Genomic DNA, 21,216 nt, shown 5'->3' with positions numbered 1-21,216 from the left:
GTAACATCTGAGCTATGGTTTGACTTGTTCACATGGTGACAGTATGGCAGCAAGTGACAATGCAATGGATGGGGACTCCTGAACGATGACATGACGAAGTGACAGTTCCACAGGAAGTTGAAAAATTAACCTGTCATATTTAAAGACTATGGTGAACAGCTAGTTAAAATAAGAAATGATGTAACGACACTCACTCCATTGTGAAAAATAATCATTTAAAATAAAATAAACTAGATGTTGTTGTTAACAATATATTCACGTATATTGTCAGTGAAGGTGGTTAGGCAAACCACATTACACAAAAGGTTTTTATTCGAAAACTAAAGTTAGTAATCAAATCTTATTGTCAAAAGACGTAAGATTTAAAAAAGCAATTTTGTGTTGATTTAAAGTTATCGAACTTATTTAACTTATTGGTAGTTGTTGGAATTTGTGTTTAAAAAGATGTCACAATAGGGGTGACTGAGGTGTAAAAATGTCTTAAATAATCTAGGGGGATGTATCATTAAGAAAGCACAAGCTCAAACTTAGGCGACTAATTCCTAAAGACCCCGTAGGCTGCCCGGATCCCTAAGGGTTTAAAAACCAAACCGTCATAAGATGAAGATGGCAGTAGGGGGGGGATGTGTATGAAATGTCTGAGGAAATTAATGAGAATGGAACATGAACGGGACCCAGAAAGAAAAAATTGAGTGTGAAAACGGGACCCATAAAGAAATGTAGCTGAGATAATTTTGAATAAAAATGAACCGTTCCCTCAAAAACAACGCTTGAAGCCACCGGCTAATTTATGGTTCTTTTTACGAATCTCATGAGATCAATAAAATGTATCACTTCCATTGACAGGACGCTATGGAATTTACATTGTTAGAGACTAATCTTCAAAACCTATAACATGAAATTTCGATTTTAAGTTTTGGAAACAAATATATTAGAAATGTGCCCAAAAAATGCTGAATTTAAACTTTCGTTTACTGCTTAAACGTTTAAAATTGCTTCTTTTCGATTGCGCAAGTACTTTTTTCGAAACTGCACTTCACTACAAATTACACTCAATCTGTCTTCGTGGAAGCATTTCCCGTGACATTTCCCATGACGTGAGATCTATGCCTTCCGTTATCGCCCCTACAAGGGAGGTTTTAGGGGAAGCCCGTGCGTAGGGGTCTCTCTCTGACGACTAGAGATTTGCTACTTTTTACATTATGTTCAGGACGACGTCAGAAAAAAAGCCTACAATAGGAAAATGGGTAGAAATGTATAATTGCATTTTAAAGAGCATACCATGCATCCAAAAGTACATAAACATGTCAAAATTATTATATTAAGGGGGTATCCAAGTGTAAAATACGAAATTCATATACTTTTTTTGGGAATTTCTAAAATAAAAAGTACTGCACCAATTTTTTTGTGTGAATTTGATGGCTTTGATCGAGCCAATTAGCCAGACATTTTGTTATTTTAAAAACAAACATTTTTTTTAATCAGAGGAATTATTTCTGTATTTCTAACTCTAAATACATAACAAACTAACATGATTATCTAAATAATACACTGTTTTGGTTGTAAATATTTTTTTGTAAATATTTTTTTTTATTTTTTTTTAATATATTTTTAAGTTGTTTTTTTATTATTTTTTTTTATTAATTGTTTTTTTTACTACGCTAAGACATAAACCCGATTCAACATCTCGGAGGTTTACATCGTCTTAATTTTTTTTTCTTTCTTTTTGCTTTTTACTCTTTTTTTTGCTTTTTTTTCCTCTTTTTTTTCTTGTTCTTTTCTTTTTTCAATTATAATATACAGTAATTACTTAAATCTGCAGGTTTTAAAATATAACAACAAAACAAACATGTTTGTTTTGTTTGAACAAACATGCTTGTTTTGTTTTAACAAAATTACTTAAATACAGGATAAATTTTATTGCTACAATTTATATTTACTGTTTTTGATATGTTCGTTAATTGTTCTTAATGTATTAATATCTTCAGAAAAAACCAAATTGTTCAGGTAGACGGGAAGTGGAATTTTTAATATATTAAGATTATCATAAAATTTGTTTATATTTACTGATTGATGTGAACATACTGTACCAATTGTTTTGAAAATTTGCACGAGCATTTACTATAAAAAGAAGTACATGTAAAACAATCTTCGTCAAAAAATATTGAAAATTAAACGATTTATGCGCCATCTACTGGCACCGTAAAAAGAAAAATATGGCCCCACTGCTGCAGTGATTGGGACTAATAGAGATCCTGAAACATAAAATTTCAAAGTGTTTATTGAAATATAAGTTATTTTCTATACCATCAACTACGATTTTTGAAAAATATTAAACTTTGAAAAAATGACGAAGTGTTGAAAAAAAATTTTAAAATTATCTAAAACAATTTCAGTTTCAAAAACCGCCAAATTGACATTTTTCATACGATCAAAAAACCCCTAGTTGATTGTATAGAAAATAACTTACATTTCAATAATAACTTTAAATTTTTATGTTTCAGGATCTCTATTAGTCGCAATCACTGCAGCAGTGGAGCTATGTTTTTATTTTCACTATGCCAGTATATGGCGCATAAATCGTTTAATTTTCAATATTTTTTTATGAAAACTGTTTTACATGCACTTCTTTTTATAATGAATGCTCATGCAAATTTTTAAGTACTTTTTATTTTAGAAATTCCCAAAAAAGTATATGAATTTTGTCCTTTTACACTAGGATAGCCCCTTAAGGGCCAGATTTTGTTGTTCTGGGGGTTTTTGGAGTCACTCAACACGAATACGCAATCAGAACCGGCCCCCGATGCACCTGGTGCCCAGGATTACTGCTAGGCATGTCATCTGGAGTTTCGAGGGTTTCTAGCACTAAATTGATGCAATCAGATTACTGAGGATTTTTGGGATCTCTGAGCGCGAATGCGTCATCAGAACCGACCCCGGAGCACCTGGTGCCCAGGGTCACCGCTTAGGCACGTCATCTTCTGTAGTTTCGAGGGTTTTCGGCACTAAATTGATACAAACAAATTAATCGGCGGGTTTTTGGGGTTGCTGAACACGAATATGACATCAGAACCGACCCTCGGAGTACCTAGTGTCCAGGGTGACTGATAATCAAGGGTTTTCGGCAACCCCAAAAACCTCTCGCGTAATCTATTTGCATCAATTTAGTGTCGGAAAGCCTTAAAAGTCCAGAAGATGACGTGCCTTAGCAGTGGCCCTGGGCTCCAGGTACTCCGGTGGTCGGTTTTGGTGACGTATTTGTGTTCAGCGATTCCAAAAGCCTCCGAGTAATCTGTTTGCATCAATGGAATTCCGAAAACCCACGAAATTCCAGATGACATGTCTTAGCAGTAACTTTGGGCACCAGCTACTTCAAGGGTCGGTTCTGATGACGTATTCGTGTTCAGTGACCGCGAAAACCTCCTGAATAACAAAATCTGGTCGTTAATATACTGGTTTTGACATGTTTATGTTTATGCCCTTTTGGGTGCACGTTTTGCCACGTGTGCCGTACTAAAAAATTAGTTTAAGTTCTGCGGCACAGCAGTTATGCCGCATGCTATTCCAATATATTTTATTGCGTGGCATTTCTATTGGAGTAATAAATATGTGGCCTGGCGGACCCAAATCTCTCCAAATTGCAAAAGATTGATCCAAAAGATGGCATAACCCAGACATCCAAAGTGAAAGTTCTCCTCCAACACCAAATTGTTCTATATGGTCCACATAATGTTCAGAAAAAAGTCACACCATTTTGAGCGTCGGGTTTGGGAGGGCGAGGGGGGAAAATCGGTAAATTCGTAGTTTTTTGCGTTTTTCATCAATATTTCTAAAACTATGCGGTTTAGCATGAACAACTTTCTATACAAAAATGTTCTACATTAAATTTGAAATAAAAAAGGTCCAATGCATAATCCTTCTAAAATGAACGGATCCAAAGTTACAGAGGTAGTATAGTATAATTGGTCCAAAAAAAGGCCTAACCCAGACATCAAAAATAAAAGTTTTCCTCCAACACCAAATTGTTCTATATGGTCCACATATGTTCTATATGGTCCACAGTAAAAAGTTGCACCATTTTGGTGTAACCAATTTGGTTACACCATGGGGAAGAAGTCGGTAAATTAGTAGTTTTTTTACGTTTTTCGTCAATATTTCTAAAACTATGCTTTAGCGTATACAATATTCTATACAAAAATGTTCTACATAAAATTTAAAACAAAAAAGGTCCTATACATAATTGTTATAAAATCAACGGTTCCAGAGTTACGGAGGGTGAAAGTGGAGGATAGTTTTTATATTTTTTGGGCAATTGATGATGATTTTGGGTGGTGAGGTTGACGTTTCTTCAAGGGCTTATCACCAACATACTATCGGCCACTGAAATAGCAAATTTGATTTATAAAACCCAATCCTGTTAAAGAAGATCAGTAGGAAATTGCCCAAAAAATATAAAAAGTATCGAAAACCTCCACTTTTCACCCTCCGTAACCCTGGAACCGTTGATTTTATAACAATTATGTATAGGACCTTTTTTGTTTTAAATTTTATGTAGAACATTTCTGTATAGAAAATCGTTTACGCTAAAGCATAGTTTTAGAAATATTGACGAAAAACCTAAAAAAACTACTAATATACCGACTTCTCCCCCATCTCCCCCCCCCCCCAAACCGGACGCTCAAAATGGTGTAACTTTTTACTGAACAATATGTGGACCATATAGAACAATTTGGTGTTGGAGGAAAACTTTTACTTTGGATGTTTAGGTTGGGCCTTTTTTTGGACCAATTATACTATACTACCTCCGTAACTTTGAAACCGTTCATTTTAGAAGGATTATGCATAGGGCCTTTTTTATTTAAAATTTAATGTAGAACATTTTTGTATAGAAGGTTGTTTATGCTAAATCGTATAATCGTAATAGAAATATTTACGAAAACTACGAATCTACTGATTTCTCCCCCCCCCCCCCTTCCCCCCAAACCCGAGACGCTCAAAATGGTGTGACTTTTTTCTGAACATTATGTGGACCATATAGAACAATTTGGTGTTGGAGGATAACTTTCACTTTGGATGTCTGGGTTTGGGTCTAGTTATACCAAAATGGTCCAAGAGCTGTGAGACATTTTTGAGTAGGTATTTTAGGCAACCTGAAAATTTTACAGGTGACTCTTCCATGATAGCCTAATACAAAAATGCCGGTCTGGCTGGAGGGTAGCGGTTATTTTCCCCAAAATTCCCCCCCAAAATTAAAAAGAGGGTAAAACTTGTTATTACAAAAAATATCATTGACGTGACTTTACAGTAAATTTAAATATTCAAATATAAAGAAAATAAACAGGACAGGCGATTTGAGGGCGATTTTACCTCTGGAAGATACTTGCATGGGCGCCCCAGTATTATTTTCAGGGGGTGCATATGAAATTCAGAAGATTTCATCTGAATCTGTACATACTGTTAACAAGTATAAAATATACAACTATACATGCATATACATTCTTTCCGGGCAGGGAGGTGCAATTGTTCTTTTAACAGGGTATTTTTTAATATTAAAAATAAATATTTTTGGTGTATGTATTATGCTTGGAAACATGGATCATCTCCAAAGTGACGATCTTTAGATTTTTATGGAGTATGGTACTGGCAATTCTAAAAGGTACTATCCGACAAGCCAGAGGTGGCGCGTGACCTTGAGCGAAAATACACGGCGACAAATGCAGAATACGAGAAGGTCAGCCGCCAGTACTCGCTTGTCGCATTGTACATAAATATAAAGAAGCTACATACGGAATTAGAGCCATCTTTATGTACGAGTTTGCCTGCTTTCCACGCATTTACTGGATGTGATTATAATTCGCCTTTTTTCCAAAAGCGCAAGATTAGACCGTTTAAATTATTAACAAAAAATTTTATTTATCAGAAAGCATTAGCGGATCTTGGAGCTGCCAACGTTACCGGTACGCGCGATGAAATTTTCGAAAATAATAAATTTTCAGATAGTTACTCTAACCTTTCGAGGCACAACAACATGGGTATCGCCAGGTCACGTTATTTTTCTCGAGCGAACGGACTCGCTCAGCTACAACAGAGAACGCAAACAGCTATCGGTATACGCTCTTTCTCACACTGCTGCTTATCTATAGCGCTTTTCATTTACATGCACGTGTAATTTGTTTGATCAGCTGGCAGCTGGAAGATTTCACCAAAAAAATCCTGTCTTTTTTAGAATATTTATTTTTAATATTAAAAAATACCCTGTCAAAATAAAAATTGCACCTCCCTGTCGGGAAGAAATGTACATAGCTGTGCATGTATAGTTGTATATTTTATACTCGTTAACAGTGTGTACAGATTCAGATGAAATCTTCTGAAGTTCAGATGCACCCCCTGAAAATAATCCTGGACCGCCCATGAAAGTATCTTGGAGAGTTAAAATCGCCCTCAAATCGCCTGGCCTGTTAATTTCCTTTATATTTAAATATTTAAATTTACTTAAAGTCGCGTCAATGATATTTTTTGTAATAACAATTTCTACGCTTTTTTTTAACTTTGGGGGGGATTTTTGGGGAAAATAACCGCTACCTTTCAGCCAGACCGGCATTTTTGTACTCGGCTATCATGGAAGAATCACCTGATAAATTTTCAGGTTGCCTAAAATACCTACTCAAAAATGTCTCACAGCTCTTATACTAAAAGGTATAATATATACTATTACCAAAGAACTTAGTATACATACAACTAAATATTTACGTAAATTTAAAAAATCGCGAGGTGGCCTGGGGTAGTTTTTTTTATTTAACAGGCGATTAACGTGATTATTTCATTCATAGAGATTCTGACCAATAGAAACCTACAAGAATAAAAATTACAGCGATTATTTTTTAATGATTTTAACTTCCTTTACTTTTAACTTCGTATAGTAAGATGTTTGATCACCTGTTTAATTCTGTCCAATCAGATTAAAATTATACTGAGAATTATCTACTGTAGAAAATTACGGATAGAATTTTTTTAAGTAGATTGTTTTTGTTTAATGGCAACCAGTTTCCTAGTTTTAACAACTGTCACATTTAAATATCCATAATATACGTATTAAAAAATAATCTAACGAATATCACACGACAGTAAGAATAAATAAGAAAATAATGCTTCATTTTTACTCAAATTTGTTGTCATTGGGCAATAGCCACTCGAGCCCTGCGGGCTCTCGTGTCTATTGCCAGACAACAAATTTTCGAAAAACTGTCGCATTATTTTCAATTTATTCTCACTCTCTTGTGATATTATACCCGATAATTTTTGATAATTTCCCGTCGTCAAGTATTCTACGTCAGATGCCCTTAGTTGCTACGCAAAAATACATTCAGTGACATTAATGACAATTAATGTTTTACAACTTGTCACAGATAACACCAAGAAAGATTTTTAGCAAATATTTAGGCGTAGATATCAATATAATATTAGTTAAAATGATTTAAAAAGATAGTTTTATTCATCAAATAATCTTACCGAATTACTCTCGAGCTCTCAAAAATTATCGATTTGTTTGGCCCTCGTGACACTTTGAAATAATTTCACTTCCCTTCTGATCGTGAAATTAAAACTGTCAAAGTGTCACTCGGGATACAAATCGATAATTTTAGAGTTCTCGGGTAATAGGCTATTGATTATGTACTATAGAAAGGAACTACAACGTTAACGGGGTTTTATTATTTCATATGGTCAATGAATCTCTATATATGGAAAAACCGCGCAGTGCTACCATTTAAAGGGGTGCGTTTTTGAGAAATGGGTGAATTAGTCCCTGGGCACAGGTTACATTAGGGTGAGTTCTATGCACTTTTGGTACAAACACGTCTACATAAAAATTGTTCCTGGTTAAATTTGCTATCTAAATATTACTTTTTAAAGTCAAAGATACTTTTTTTTACAAAAATATATTCAAAAGAAAAAGCACAAAGGAACCCAAAAGAAAGAAATTTTATTTTTTGTCCCATAACTTTTGTCCACGGGGATATAGGTATATACATTGCTTCACAGAAAAAAAACTTACATGTTTTGTCTTTAAAATGATGTTTGGTAGAGGTCATTAGGATTTAAGGTTTTCGAAATATGATTTTTCAAAGTTCGCCACTCACAGCAATTTTGGGCAATTTTCCTTGTTATTTCGCAAATATTGTTCTGTAACTTTTTTATACGTAACTTTAGGATATGCAATAACGTTAGGACATGTAAAAGGAATAGAAATCAATTACCTTTAAAATGTTCTACTGTATAATGTTGTACGACTTCTTTTAAAGAGGTTATCTTTTTCAAAACTTTATACTTTTAACGAGTTTTTATATTTTTCACGATTATTTTTTAAATTTCCCATTATAACTTTTTTTTTCTTCATTTAGGTATATATTATATAATAAAAAAAGCTTATTCTGTTTACTTTAAAATGGTGTATTATAAAAAATTCTAGGATTATTTTTGAATAAGATATGATTTTTCAAAATTTAATAAGTACTTGCAACGATTTTTGATTTTAGGATTATTTTTTAAATTCCTCATTATAACTTTTTTATGTGATTGTGTGTTATGATTGAATCTTATTTTTTATAGGTAATACTTTGGATCCACTTGACTCGGCCGGGCAAACTTGAAAATATGGATTAATTCCAATATTTACTGTCAAAGCTCCTGCACCACAAGCTTTGCTTGAAAAAAATAGCATGTAAATGTACCAAAGGATGTACAAAAAACTGCGGTTGTAGGAAGATAGGAATTAGTTGTTCAATATTCTGCAAAGGGTGCATGTGCATGGGTACTAATTGAACTCTAAGATAACTGAGGTGTCAGAGGAAGATATTGAAGCTAATGCTAACGAAGAGATGGACTTTGATTTTGAAATTGTTTTTAAATGTCAACGTTTAAATAATTTTAACTAAAGTGATGTTTTCTAAGACTAATGTTTATATAATTTTTGTAAAATCACTCGGTTTCCATTACATATTTAAATATAGATGATACACCATTTTAAAGAACAGAAAGTAAGCCCTCTTTATTGAGCAATATATGGTATATTCATGTACAAGAAAAAAAAAGTTATAATGAGAAATTTCAAAAATAATCGTAAAAAATGTAAAAAATAATATTATTTTTATATTAGGTATTATATAATATATAGTATATAATATAATATTATATTATATATACTATATATAATATATAATATATTATATAATAATATTATTTTATTTTTATATTATATTATAAAAAATCGTTAAAAGTATAGAAACCTTGAAAAACCATAATCTCTTTTAAAAAAAGTCGTACAACGTTATACAGTAGACCATTTTAAAGGTAATTGATTTCTATTCCTATTACGTGTACTATTGCATATAACTAAAGTTACGTAGAAAAAAGTTACAAAACAATATTTGCGAAATAACAAGGAAAATTGGCCAAAATTGCTGTGAGTGGCGAACTTTGAAAAATCATATTTCGAAAACTATAAATCCTAATTACCTCTACTAAACAATATTTTAAAGAAGAAATATGTAGGTTTTTTTTCTGTAAAGCAATGTCTATACCTATATCCTCGTGGAACAAAAGTTATGGGACAAAAAACAAAATTTCTTTCTTTTGGGTTTCTTTGTGCTTTTTCTTTTGAATATATTTTTGTAGAAAAAAGTATCACTGACTTTAAAAAGTGATATTTAGATAGGAAATTTAACCAGGAACAATTTTTATGTAGATATGTTTGTACCAAAAGTGCATAGAACTCACGCTAATGTAACCTGTGCCCAGGGACTAATTTACCGATTTCTCAAAAACGCACCGCTTTAAATGGTAGCACTCCGCGGTTTCTTCATATATAGATATCCATTGACCATATGAAATAATAAAACCCCGTTAACGTTGTAGTTCCTTTTAGCTATCTTATTTTGAATATAATCAATAGCCTATAATTAGTCGAAAAAAAATTTTTTTTCTAAATGCCCTGGTCTAATGATCGGCATTATTTGCATTTAATGTACTAATTGAAAGAGTATGTACTTGTTAGTAAAGCTCTTTGTTTCGTCAACTACAATAAGGCCTTTGATAAAGTTCGTTATAATCACCTTACACTACTTAAAAAATTAACATATGGATAATAAAACAATTAGAATGGTTTTTTTATTACGAAATATTTATTGTTAACACTTATTTTATAGAATATAGGTACAATATTTATAACTGAGCAATTATTTCTCTTTTAGGTATACTGTTCCGACCATGCCTGTTTTCGTTCATATACCTACTATACATGTTCCTGATACCTTTTCTTCCAGTGCCATCGTCGACCACTTTAACAGGCTCGACGGGAATATTCCTCAAGGTTACACTGGGCATCACAGGCTTGTTAACGCTAGTACAAACGGCATTTCAAATCGCCTTAGTTGTAGCAAAACCATACGCCCAGTTTTTAGATGTAAGTATAAGTAACACTCACTTTATCTAACAATAAAACACTGAAAACTCTTTTATTTTCACAAAATTTATTAAAAATTAATGTCACCACAGCTGTTTCGGCAAAGTGCCTTTGTCAAGTGGTGTCAATTATATATGTATACAGTGTTTTACAAAATGCAAAAAGTTGCAACCGCCAGCTGGATATCTCATTGAGAACTAGAATACTTAAGTGCTATGTTTTCTCCATCTTGTTCTGTGGCATGGTGTTGAAGTCTGGACAATGACAGAAGCAACACAAAAAAGAATCTAAGTATTCGAACTCTGGTGTTAACGTAAAATGCTCAGAATATCCCACATGAGCCATACAACAAATGCGGAAGTCTCGGAAACAAGGAAAGAGAGCTTATGCTTATAATAAAAGAACGGAAAACACAATATTTTGGTCACAGCGTAAGAAATCAAAAGTATAAACTGCTCCAACTTATAATCAAAGGCAAAATCAATAGCAAAAGGATACCAGGAAGAAGACGCAACTCTTGGCTTAAAAACCTACGACAATGTAGTGATGTTGAAAAAGTAACTATTCGTTACAAAGTACTCATTACTTACGAATACCGAAAGTAACGATTACTATACAGAGAGACAAATCGTTACTTTGATTACTCTGATTACTTCGTACCAATCGTATCAGAGCGAGTAACGACTATTGTATCTACTTTGATTTCTCTGATTAGTTCGTTACTTCGTACCAATCGTATTAGAGCAAGTAACGACTATTGTATGTACTTTGATTACTCTGATTACTTCGTACCAATCGTATTAGAGCGAGTAACGACCATTGTATCTACTTTGATTACTTTGATTACTCTGATTACTTCGTTACTTCGTACCAATCGTATCAGAGCGAGTAACGACTACTGTATCTACAACCAGTACCAGTACACTTAATTACTTTCTAGTTTTTAGACTGACCGGAAAAATGTGGAAATGATGTTTCTACAGTTGTTATATCTGTGATAATGTTATATCGGAATACCTATACAAAATACCTACCTACTGAGAAATACATTTGTCGATATGATTACCGATACTCAAATACAAAAGTAACAAAAGTAATCATAGTATTCAAAGTAACGAATACTGTAAATGATTACTTGTTATATCGGAATACCTATACAAAATACCTACCTACTGAGAAATACGATTTTCGATATGATTACCGGTACTCAAATACAAAAGTAATCATAGTAACGAATACTGTAAATGATTACTTTATACAAAAGTAACGATTTGTAACGAATACTCGAAAGTACCTATAATCAACATCACTACGACAATGGACTAATATGACGTCCATCTTCCATAGAACTATTCAGGGCGGCTGCAAATAAGATGTAATGGCCAACGCATAGGCATAACCAGAATGATCCTAAGGGGGGGTTCCAACTACCTGAAAGGGGGGGGGGGTTACAACTACTGGAAGGTCTCTGAGGGCTATGGTGTTAAGCGTATAGAGCTCAAAGTACATCCCAATGGGGGGTTATAACCCCCAAAACCCCCCTGATTACGCCTATGGGCCAACGTCCTTAAGGATAAGGCAACGTCCGTAAGAAAAAGATAGATTATAATAAATTATAGTTTAAGACCTTTATTTTGAATATGAAGAATTTGACACTGTTCATTAAAAGAATGATTATGATCTAGCTAGATCAAGAAGGTGGAGTGCGTACGTAGAATCTGTTTTTCTATTATTGAAAGCCACTTTTGTGTTCTGCTTTGCGTTTGTCAAAGGTTCTGCGAGTTTAACCCATGTAAGTCACCACATGTCAGTTTGTATACACTACTTTGTAATTGCTTTCTCATTTGAAATCGCTTTAGTTCTGAAAGCTTGTATTATTTTTCTCTACTCACTTGATTTGTATAAAGGAAATAATTTTTCCACCTACCTCTACCGAAAGTATACTTTTCCGGATCTGATTATAGGGAGCAAAGTTGTACTTTTCCTCCCTAGGGAGGAAAAGTAAAAGTGACGTCATGGTATTTCATTCATGAAATATAACTTATTGACGCCCTGTACAATATCTATTTTCTATTACGTAAGTATCTATACATTTTAGCGTTTATTTAAAAACACTCTATATTTTGCAGAATGGTAAAAAACAGTAAATTGTTATTCTGATCTAACAATATTTACATTAATAATTTGACTTATATTTGACAGTTGACAGTTATATTGTACCTACTTGTTAGTTGTAGTTCTAATAAATTTTGTTGGTTAGTTACATAAATAAATTAAGTAAAAATGAAAAAATGACTTGTTATTTGAGGAAGGCGGAAAAACCATATTTATAACATGGGAGTAAAGTGCCTTTTCCTGCCTTGAATGATTACTGCCCTTCGCTACGTGTCGGGCAGTAAACTTCATTCTCGGGAGGAAAAGTAGCATTTTCCTCCCTTGTTATACAAATAACTATTTATCTTCTTATACTCTGGGCTAATTAGCAAAATACAAGGAAAAGTTATTTACCAGCAATTTTATTGTTGGAATCGAATCTTATTATTGTATGTATTAATAATATAGATATGCAAAGTCCGCAGATAGTGTGCTACTTTTTTTATAAACAAAATGGCGCCCGAAAATCGTGTTTTTTTCAATTTTTGCTCTATAACTCCAAGGATTTTAACTTTAGACCAAAAACACCCAAATAAAAATTCACCGCAATTAAATTCTGCATAGAGACGTGTTTTTTCCGATTTACTTCGACGAAAACTTTTCCCGGAAAAAGCGGGTTTTTCCAACAAAATCTTTAATTTTCAACTAAACTTTTAGATAAGTAGTTGTTAATCAATAATTAAATAACTTGGTAACGTAAAAGCCCTTTCCGTATATACCTATTATAATTCCAGAAGCCGATGGAAATTGAATGAACAGTTTAGCAACAATTAAAATGTTAATTAAAAATTTACGGTCGCTATAATAACGACAATAATTATGATGCATAAGAATAACTATGATTTTTTCATAAAAAGACACTATACCTATCTAATGTACTTTACAGAATTGAAATTGGACTATTTAAGCGGCCTCAGGAATATTTTAAAATTATAAACAATTTGTTGGTTTATAAACAAATAGAATATCTCGGGAAATATTAAACTAACTTAAATTGTGAAAACGGTATTCGAAAGATAGCGGCAAGACGCTACTTTTAAAAGAAAAAACGTTTAATTATGACGAGTGGTTCCTGAGATACAACCGGTCAAATTTGACCGGAATTTATGGCAAAGATATAAACAATAGGATCATAATTTTCAAACCATCACCTTTTTGTTTTTGTCCTCTTTCTCCACACCAATTTTTATATCTTTAAAATCCTCATAACGTATATTATTATAATAAAAATTATCGATAATACGTGTGAAAATTGCCAAAAATAGCAAAATTCCAATAAAAAATTAGGTTGGAGAAAATGTAACCCTCAAAGTTCAAAATCGGTATACGTTAACAAAATGCATTTTCTCGGCTTCCCGTGGAGCAATTTCCTTCATTCTTTTTTTGTTCCCTAATAACTCGAGTAGAGCCATCGAACTAACGTATTATTAAATGTCAAACTTGCTTTTGTTTTGTTATAATAGATTAATTTATTTATTAACAGAACTAGAACAGAAAATTACATATTTTTTCCAGTTGTAGGCTCTTTTCTAGATAAATTTACTACAAGTGTACCTTTTAAAGTTAAAAACATAAATATTCTCATTTGAAAGCTGTATAATTATTTAAACAATTGTTATTTAAACAAATTAAAATATTGTGTTATAATAAATTAATTAATTTATTATAACAAAACAAAAGCAAGTTTGACATTTAATAATGCGTTAGTTCGATGGCTCTACTCGAGTTACTTGGGAACAAAAAAAAGAATGAAGGAAATTGCTCCATGGGAAGCCGAGAAAATGCATTTTTTTTAACGTATACCGATTTTGAACTTTAAGGGTTACATTTTCTCCAACCTAATTTTTGATTGGAATTTTGCTATTTTTGGCAATTTTTACACGTATTATCGATAGTTTTTATTATAATAATATATGTTATGAGGATTTTAAAGATATGAAAATTGGTGTGGAGAAAGAGGACAAAAATAAAAAGGTGATGGTTTGAAAATTATGATCCTATTGTTTATATCTTTGCCGTAAATGCCGGTCAACTTTGACCGGTTGTATCTCAGGAACCACTCATCATAATTAAACGTTTTTTCTTTTAAAAGGAGCGTCCTGCCGCTGTCTTTCGAATACCGTTTTCACAATTTAATTTAGTTTAATATTTCCTGAGATATTATATTTGTTTATAAGCCAAAAAATTGTTTATAATTTTAAAATATTCCTGAGGCCGCTTAAATAGTCCAATTTCAATTCTGTAAAGTACATTAGATAGGTACAGTATCTTTTTATGAAAAAATCATAGTTATTCTTATGCATCGTAATTATTGTCGTTATTATAGCGACCGTAAATTTTTAATTAACATTTCAATTGTTGCTAAACTGTTCATTCAATTTCCATCGGCTTCTGGAATTATAATATATACGGAAAGGGCTTTTACGTTACCAAGTTATTTAATTATTGATTAACAACTACTTATCTAAAAGTTTAGTTGAAAATTAAAGATTTTGTTGGAAAAACCTGCTTTTTCCGGGGAAAGTTTTCGTCGAAGTAAATCGGAAAAAACTCCTCTCTATGCAGAATTTAATTGCGGTAATTTTTATTTGGGTGTTTTTGGTCTAAAGTTAAAATCTTTGGAGTTATAGAGCAAAAATTGAAAAAAACACGATTTTCGGGCGCCATTTTGTTTATAAAAAAAGTAGCACACTATCTGCGGACTTTGCATATCTATATTGTTAATATACAGTGAGCACGTAAAGGTTGGAATAAATTCATTTTCTCGAGAATGGACGATTTGGGAAAAAAATCCCGAAACAGGTCAATTTTTATTTTTAAATTACGACTTTTTGGCATATATGTCATACTAGTGACGTCACCCATCTGGGCGTGATGACGTCATCGATGATTTTTTTAAATAGGAATAGGGGTCGTGTGATAGTTCATTTGAAAGGTAATTTATTTCTCTATTCAGTAATATAAACATTTACATAACTATTTACACAGGGTGCCTAAAAAATGTTTTTTAAATTAATTTTATTGACATAAAAAGAAGAATGCATGTAATTTTTATTTAGTCCAAAATAGATTTTAAGGTTCTTAGAACACAGAAAAAAATGTTTATTTGAAAAATAATCATTACTTTTCCCTTAAATCAAATGTTCAAATGTAAAAAAATTAAATGTTCAAAAAGAGGAAGGTGAGTGGGCGGCTAAAATGCTAAAACGATATTTATTTGTTAAATAAACTTTATTTCCTGTTTTCTGATAGCAGTAAAATGTATTTTGAGTTAAATAAATTACACACATTCTTCTTTTTATGTCAATAAATTTAATTTAAATAATTTTTTTTGGACACGCTGTATAAATAATTATATTAATGTGTATATTACTGAATAGAGAATTAAATTACCTTTCAAATAAGCTATCACACGATCCCTATTCTCATTTAAAAAAATTATAGATGACGTAATCACGCCCAGATGGGTGACGTCACTAGTATGACACATATGTCAAAAAGTCGCAATTTAAAAATAAAAATTGACCTGTTTCGGAATTTTTTTCTAAAATCGTCCATTCTCGAGAAAATGAATTTATTCCAACCTTTACGTGCTCACTGTATACAATCATTAGATTCGATTGCAGCAATAAAATTGCTGGTAAATAACTTTTCCCAAAAATGGCCTATTCTCCGATAATCAGCCCAGGCTATTACCCTAGATTCTAGATCCGTTCAAAACATAAGTTACGATATATTTTATTACAAATTTTATGATGTTACTATTTTTACTAAGCTGATTTATGTGAGAGATAAAGTTTGTAACATCACTATTTAAATACAAACATGTGCATCTAAAAAATAATAAAAAAAGTACTGACATCAAAAAATTTACTTCATTTATATCCAATAGTATATAAAAAGTAATTGGAGCAAGTTGTATCTATTACCACGTGTAATATGTCCGAGATATTCTAATTTTCTTGTTTTGATGGTATTTAAGATTTCCATCTCTGTATTCATCTTTCTGAGAAGAACCTCTTTATTTGTGACGTGTTCTGTCCACGATATTTTCAGAATTCTTCTGTACACCCACAACTCGAATGATTCTAGTTTTTTCATTAATGCCGCATTTAAGGTCCAAGATTCCATTCCATAAAACAAAGTCGAGAAAACGTAGCACCTAGCCAACCTAACTTTTAGCTCCCATTTCAAATATCTTGTGCAGAGCACTTTTCTTATTTTGTTAAAATTTGCTTTGGCCTTTTTCTATCTTGATTTCCTGGAAGTTAATTACCTGTGGAGTTAATCATTTTTTCAAGACATGCATATTGGTCTACTCGTTCGACATTGGTTCCGTTTATGAAGAGATTCTCGTAATTTCTTTAAGTTTTCGATATTCTCATAAATTTTGTCTTCTTGACGTTCATTGCTAGACCGTATTCTTGTCCAAACTCCGCTATTCTGGTCACCAGCCTCTGAAGACCCTCAATATGTTTCGCAAAATATTTAGTCCTGTCGCCAGTGGGGGTACAACGGCCTCCTTAATTTAGATGGACTTACCCAAGTTTTTTTTATGTATTTTGACCCGTAGAACACGAATTTTTTGGGTAACAGTCGATCCGGATGTCGATAAGATTGTTATAAACAAAGAACTTGAGGAATCACATAACAGCGATTTTTTGCAAAACAAAACATTTTTTTATTTTTTCTGGGTCATTCTAAGCAAAAAATGTTTTTACAAGTTTTTTCGTAGGATGCATAGTTTTCGATATAAACGCGGTTGAACTTTCAAAAAATCGAAAAATTGCAATTTTTGAACCCGAATAACTTTTGATTGAAAAATAAAATAGCAATTCCGCTTACCGCATTTGAAATTTCAAGTCAAATTCTATCGGTTTTAATTACTTTCATTGCTAAAAATTAATTTTTTTATTGTTAAACAAAGCTATAAACACATAGTGATTGAATGATGTTTTCAATGCATTTCTCATTTGAAATCGAACGAGTAGTCGCGCATACAGATCATTTCTACGTAGATTACGTATATTAAAACGCATGCATTGGGCACGGGAAACACTATGTTTGGAAACAAAGTTGGAATTTGACTTGAATTTTCAAATGCAGTAAGCAGAATTGGTATTTTATTTTTTAATCAAAAGTTATTTGGGTTCAAAAATTGCACTTTTTTGATTTTTTGAAAGTTCAACCGCGTTTACAGTTGAGTCCGTGAGTCTTTACCCGTGCGTTATCATTTAAAGCATACGAAATAAGTCGGAAATTTACTAAACGCAATAGCAAGTGACAGAAAGTGGGTATTATTCATTATTCCGATCACGGGCTATAGTATAAAATTTGACGTTATCAAATAAATAGAATGTCAAATTTAAGTTTTGCTTTAAAAGTTTCGTGCATAATTACAGCTACATTCGAAGTAGCTTAATAAATTATTTTAATATTATTGATTAATAAATAAATAAACAATTTATAAAAAAATTCAATAACATATTTTCTTTTTGTTATTTTATTCACTTTGGCGGAACATTAAACACGAGCATTTCTTGTACTTTGTCAAAATTTATTGTAAAATAACATAAACTTATTTATCATAAAATTTCTAACTCCAATATAAAATTAGTTGTGAAAACAACTGTTTGTATATTATAAAAAACTTCAAAATGCAAAAATTCGACAAAATAACAGCAAAAAATTCAACAAACTGACAGCCCCAAAGGTAAACAAACCAAAACGTCAGAAATTGTACTTAAAATATGTGAAAACATCCCCAGTCGTCTTTCTTTGTATCTATCTCTTTTCAATGCACTGAGTCTAAATTGCTCATAAAAATAACATGTGTTTTTACTTAATAACATGCGGCAGCTGGTTTATCATTAGATTCATGCGTGGAAGAGAATGATGCTAGATAAAAAGTATGTGTTTTATCTCGCCAGGCCCACTAATCAAAACAGAATACAACCGAATCTGCGCCAGGATAAAGAGAGAGATATCTGACCTAACGGCTCGCCGGTGGGAAGATACTACCTCAAAACTGGACTACAGAGACGGAAGTAAATTCTGGCACAAATTCAAAGTCCTAACAAAACAAAAACTATTTCAACCTTCACATCTGTTGGTCAACAATCACATAGTCAATTCCCCAGAAGGGAAAGCTGAAGCATTCAAAAATTCGCTTCAAATCAACTTTCAAACCCCAGACAACCCGAACTTTGATCACTTATTTAAACTCAACACAGAATACATAGTAAATGTTACTCTCAATCACCACGTTCCAGTCTATGATCCTATCATGGACCCCCTCACAAACAGGGAAACGGAGAGCTTTTGCCAAATAGGTAAAAACAGCGCTCCCGGACCTGATGGCATCAACCGAAGATGCCTCAAAAAACTTCCAGAGAGTATCATCCCTCTTCTAACTAAAATATTCAATGCATGTCTCAAAAACAGCCACTTCCCTACTCCTTGGAAAGTGGCCAATACCATCATGCTTTTGAAAAAAGGCAAACCCCCAACCAACGTGGAATCCTATAGACCAATCTCTTTAATCAACACTCTGAGCAAAATTTCAATACGGATTCCAGTCAGGTAAATCTACCAAACATGCAATAACTGATTTCACTACTAAAGTTACTCAAACCATCAACGATGGTTCATTCGCCATAACCACATTCCTGGATGTGCAGAAGGCTTTCGATCAGGTCTGGCATGACGGACTTGTTCAGAAACTTCTGGACATCGGGCTACCAATACAATTTATCAAAATTGTACACGCATACCTCCACAACCGAACTGTCAGAGTGAAAATAAATGATCAAATGTCCACCCCCTTCACTCCACAAGCTGGAGTCCCCCAGGGTTCAGTCCTAGCACCGCTGTTGTACATCATCTACAACAGCGATATCACTAACCAAAATATCCCAGGCACTCGGCTGTTTCTCTATGCAGACGACACGGCTCTGCTCACAACAACCTCTCGATACAACCCAAGACTCCTCTTCAGAAGAGCCCAGGCTCTGTTGGACGGGGTTAGTGAATGGTGTTGTAAGTGGAGAGTCACGCTGAACGCGAACAAAACAACAACAATTGTGTTTCGCGCCCCTTCTGTGTCACATAGAATCATAATTAATGAAGACGACCAATATCCTCTGAGACTGTTGGGAGAAAGGCTTGTTGTTAATCCGACTGCGAACTATTTAGGAGTTCTGTTCACCAGGACTCTTAACTGGAACGCAGATCTAAAGGCAACTTTAGATAGGGTAAGGAACAGGGCCAGACTTCTCAACTCTCTCTCTGGACGAATTGGCAAGACACACAAGAAGACTCTCATTCACACTTACAAGACCTTTATTCGACCCGTCATGGAGTACAAATCTTGCCTCTACTCTCTTTGCGCTAGATCAAAACAAGAGTAGTTGTTGAGCGCTGAACGTAGAATCTTGCGTAGATGTAACTATGAGCACTGGCGATATCCCTCAAACGAAATCCATAACATCTCGAACATCCCCAAAATCACCGAGAGAATAAACTCTCTGAACAGGAACTTCACAATCAAAGTAATCAACGGCCCCCCCTCCGACACACAAGAATCTCTCAAATGTTCCTGTTCATCTTCCGGCCACGTACTCCACCGAAAGCCCAAACGCAAAAAGATTCATTTACCGTCCGCTCTAATGCAAACATGCATTGACGAACTCCCGGTGGAGTACGAAAACATCCTCGAGGCTACCCCGTTAGCCTTCCGTACCCACCTTTAACACATCCTCTTCCCTACCCCGAACAGGGAGAAGTTGGTTTTTTGCGGTTTCCCAACTTCATTGCACAATTATACCTGTTCGCCCCAAGAAAATAGCCGCAACTATTTTCACCACTCGAACGCTCACTGTCCACGCTGCGCCCAAAGCCACCTCCTGACCGCCGACGAGGGACGCAGGTTCGCCTGTCGTTGTACAATGGTTTCTAGGGAGACTGGTCGAGAGCAAAGCACGGACAGTACACAAAAATGTCTATGGAACCAACAACAATCCATCAAACTTTCTTCTCTGTTGACTTCTTAGCCTTCTGGACACCACCGTCCGGCATAACCCAAGATCCAAAAAACACCAGGATACGGCGCTTGCCCCAGTGTGTTTTTCGGACTGTTTGCTTTTGCTGCCAACATTTTACATTCACTACAAACGCTGAAGAGGACAAAATCCTAAACGGGGACACACATTGAACGCATTTCCACATAGCAATTTATCCTATACAAGCAAATCAAACAATGTGATGATCTCGCCAGGTATTAATGACGCACGGGTAAAGACTCGCGGACTCAAGTGTATCTCGAAAACTATGTATCCTATGAAAAAACTTGTAAGACTATTTTTCTGAGAATCGCCCAAAAAATACAAAAAAATGTTTAGTTTTGCGAAAAATCGCTGTTATGTAATTCCTCAAGTTCTTTGTTTATAACAATCTTATCGACATCCGGATCAACTGTTACCCAAAAAATTCGTGTTCTACGGGTCAAAATACATAAAAAAAAACTTGGGTAAGTTCATCTGAATTAAGGAGGCCGTTGTACTCCCCCTGGTGACAGGACTAATTGAGGAATATAGAAGTTTTTA

At 33.6% G+C, this 21,216-nt stretch overlaps 1 protein-coding gene across 17 annotated transcripts in view; it reads left to right on the top strand.

The window, feature by feature from the left end:
• Window positions 1–21,216, top strand: part of LOC114324805 (piezo-type mechanosensitive ion channel component) — a 369,243-nt gene that overhangs the window by 80,172 nt on the left and 267,855 nt on the right. For all 17 annotated transcript variants that reach the window (XM_028272670.2, XM_028272668.2, XM_028272666.2 and 14 more), the window contains exon 3: window positions 10,248–10,459. In XM_028272670.2, the coding sequence (XP_028128471.1) occupies window positions 10,248–10,459 (212 nt within the window). The remainder of the gene's footprint in view (window positions 1–10,247; window positions 10,460–21,216) is intronic.

Source organism: Diabrotica virgifera, chromosome 4 (genome assembly GCF_917563875.1).
Source record: "Diabrotica virgifera virgifera chromosome 4, PGI_DIABVI_V3a".
NCBI lineage: Eukaryota > Metazoa > Arthropoda > Insecta > Coleoptera > Chrysomelidae > Diabrotica > Diabrotica virgifera.
This window is presented reverse-complemented; position numbering and strand designations above follow the sequence as displayed.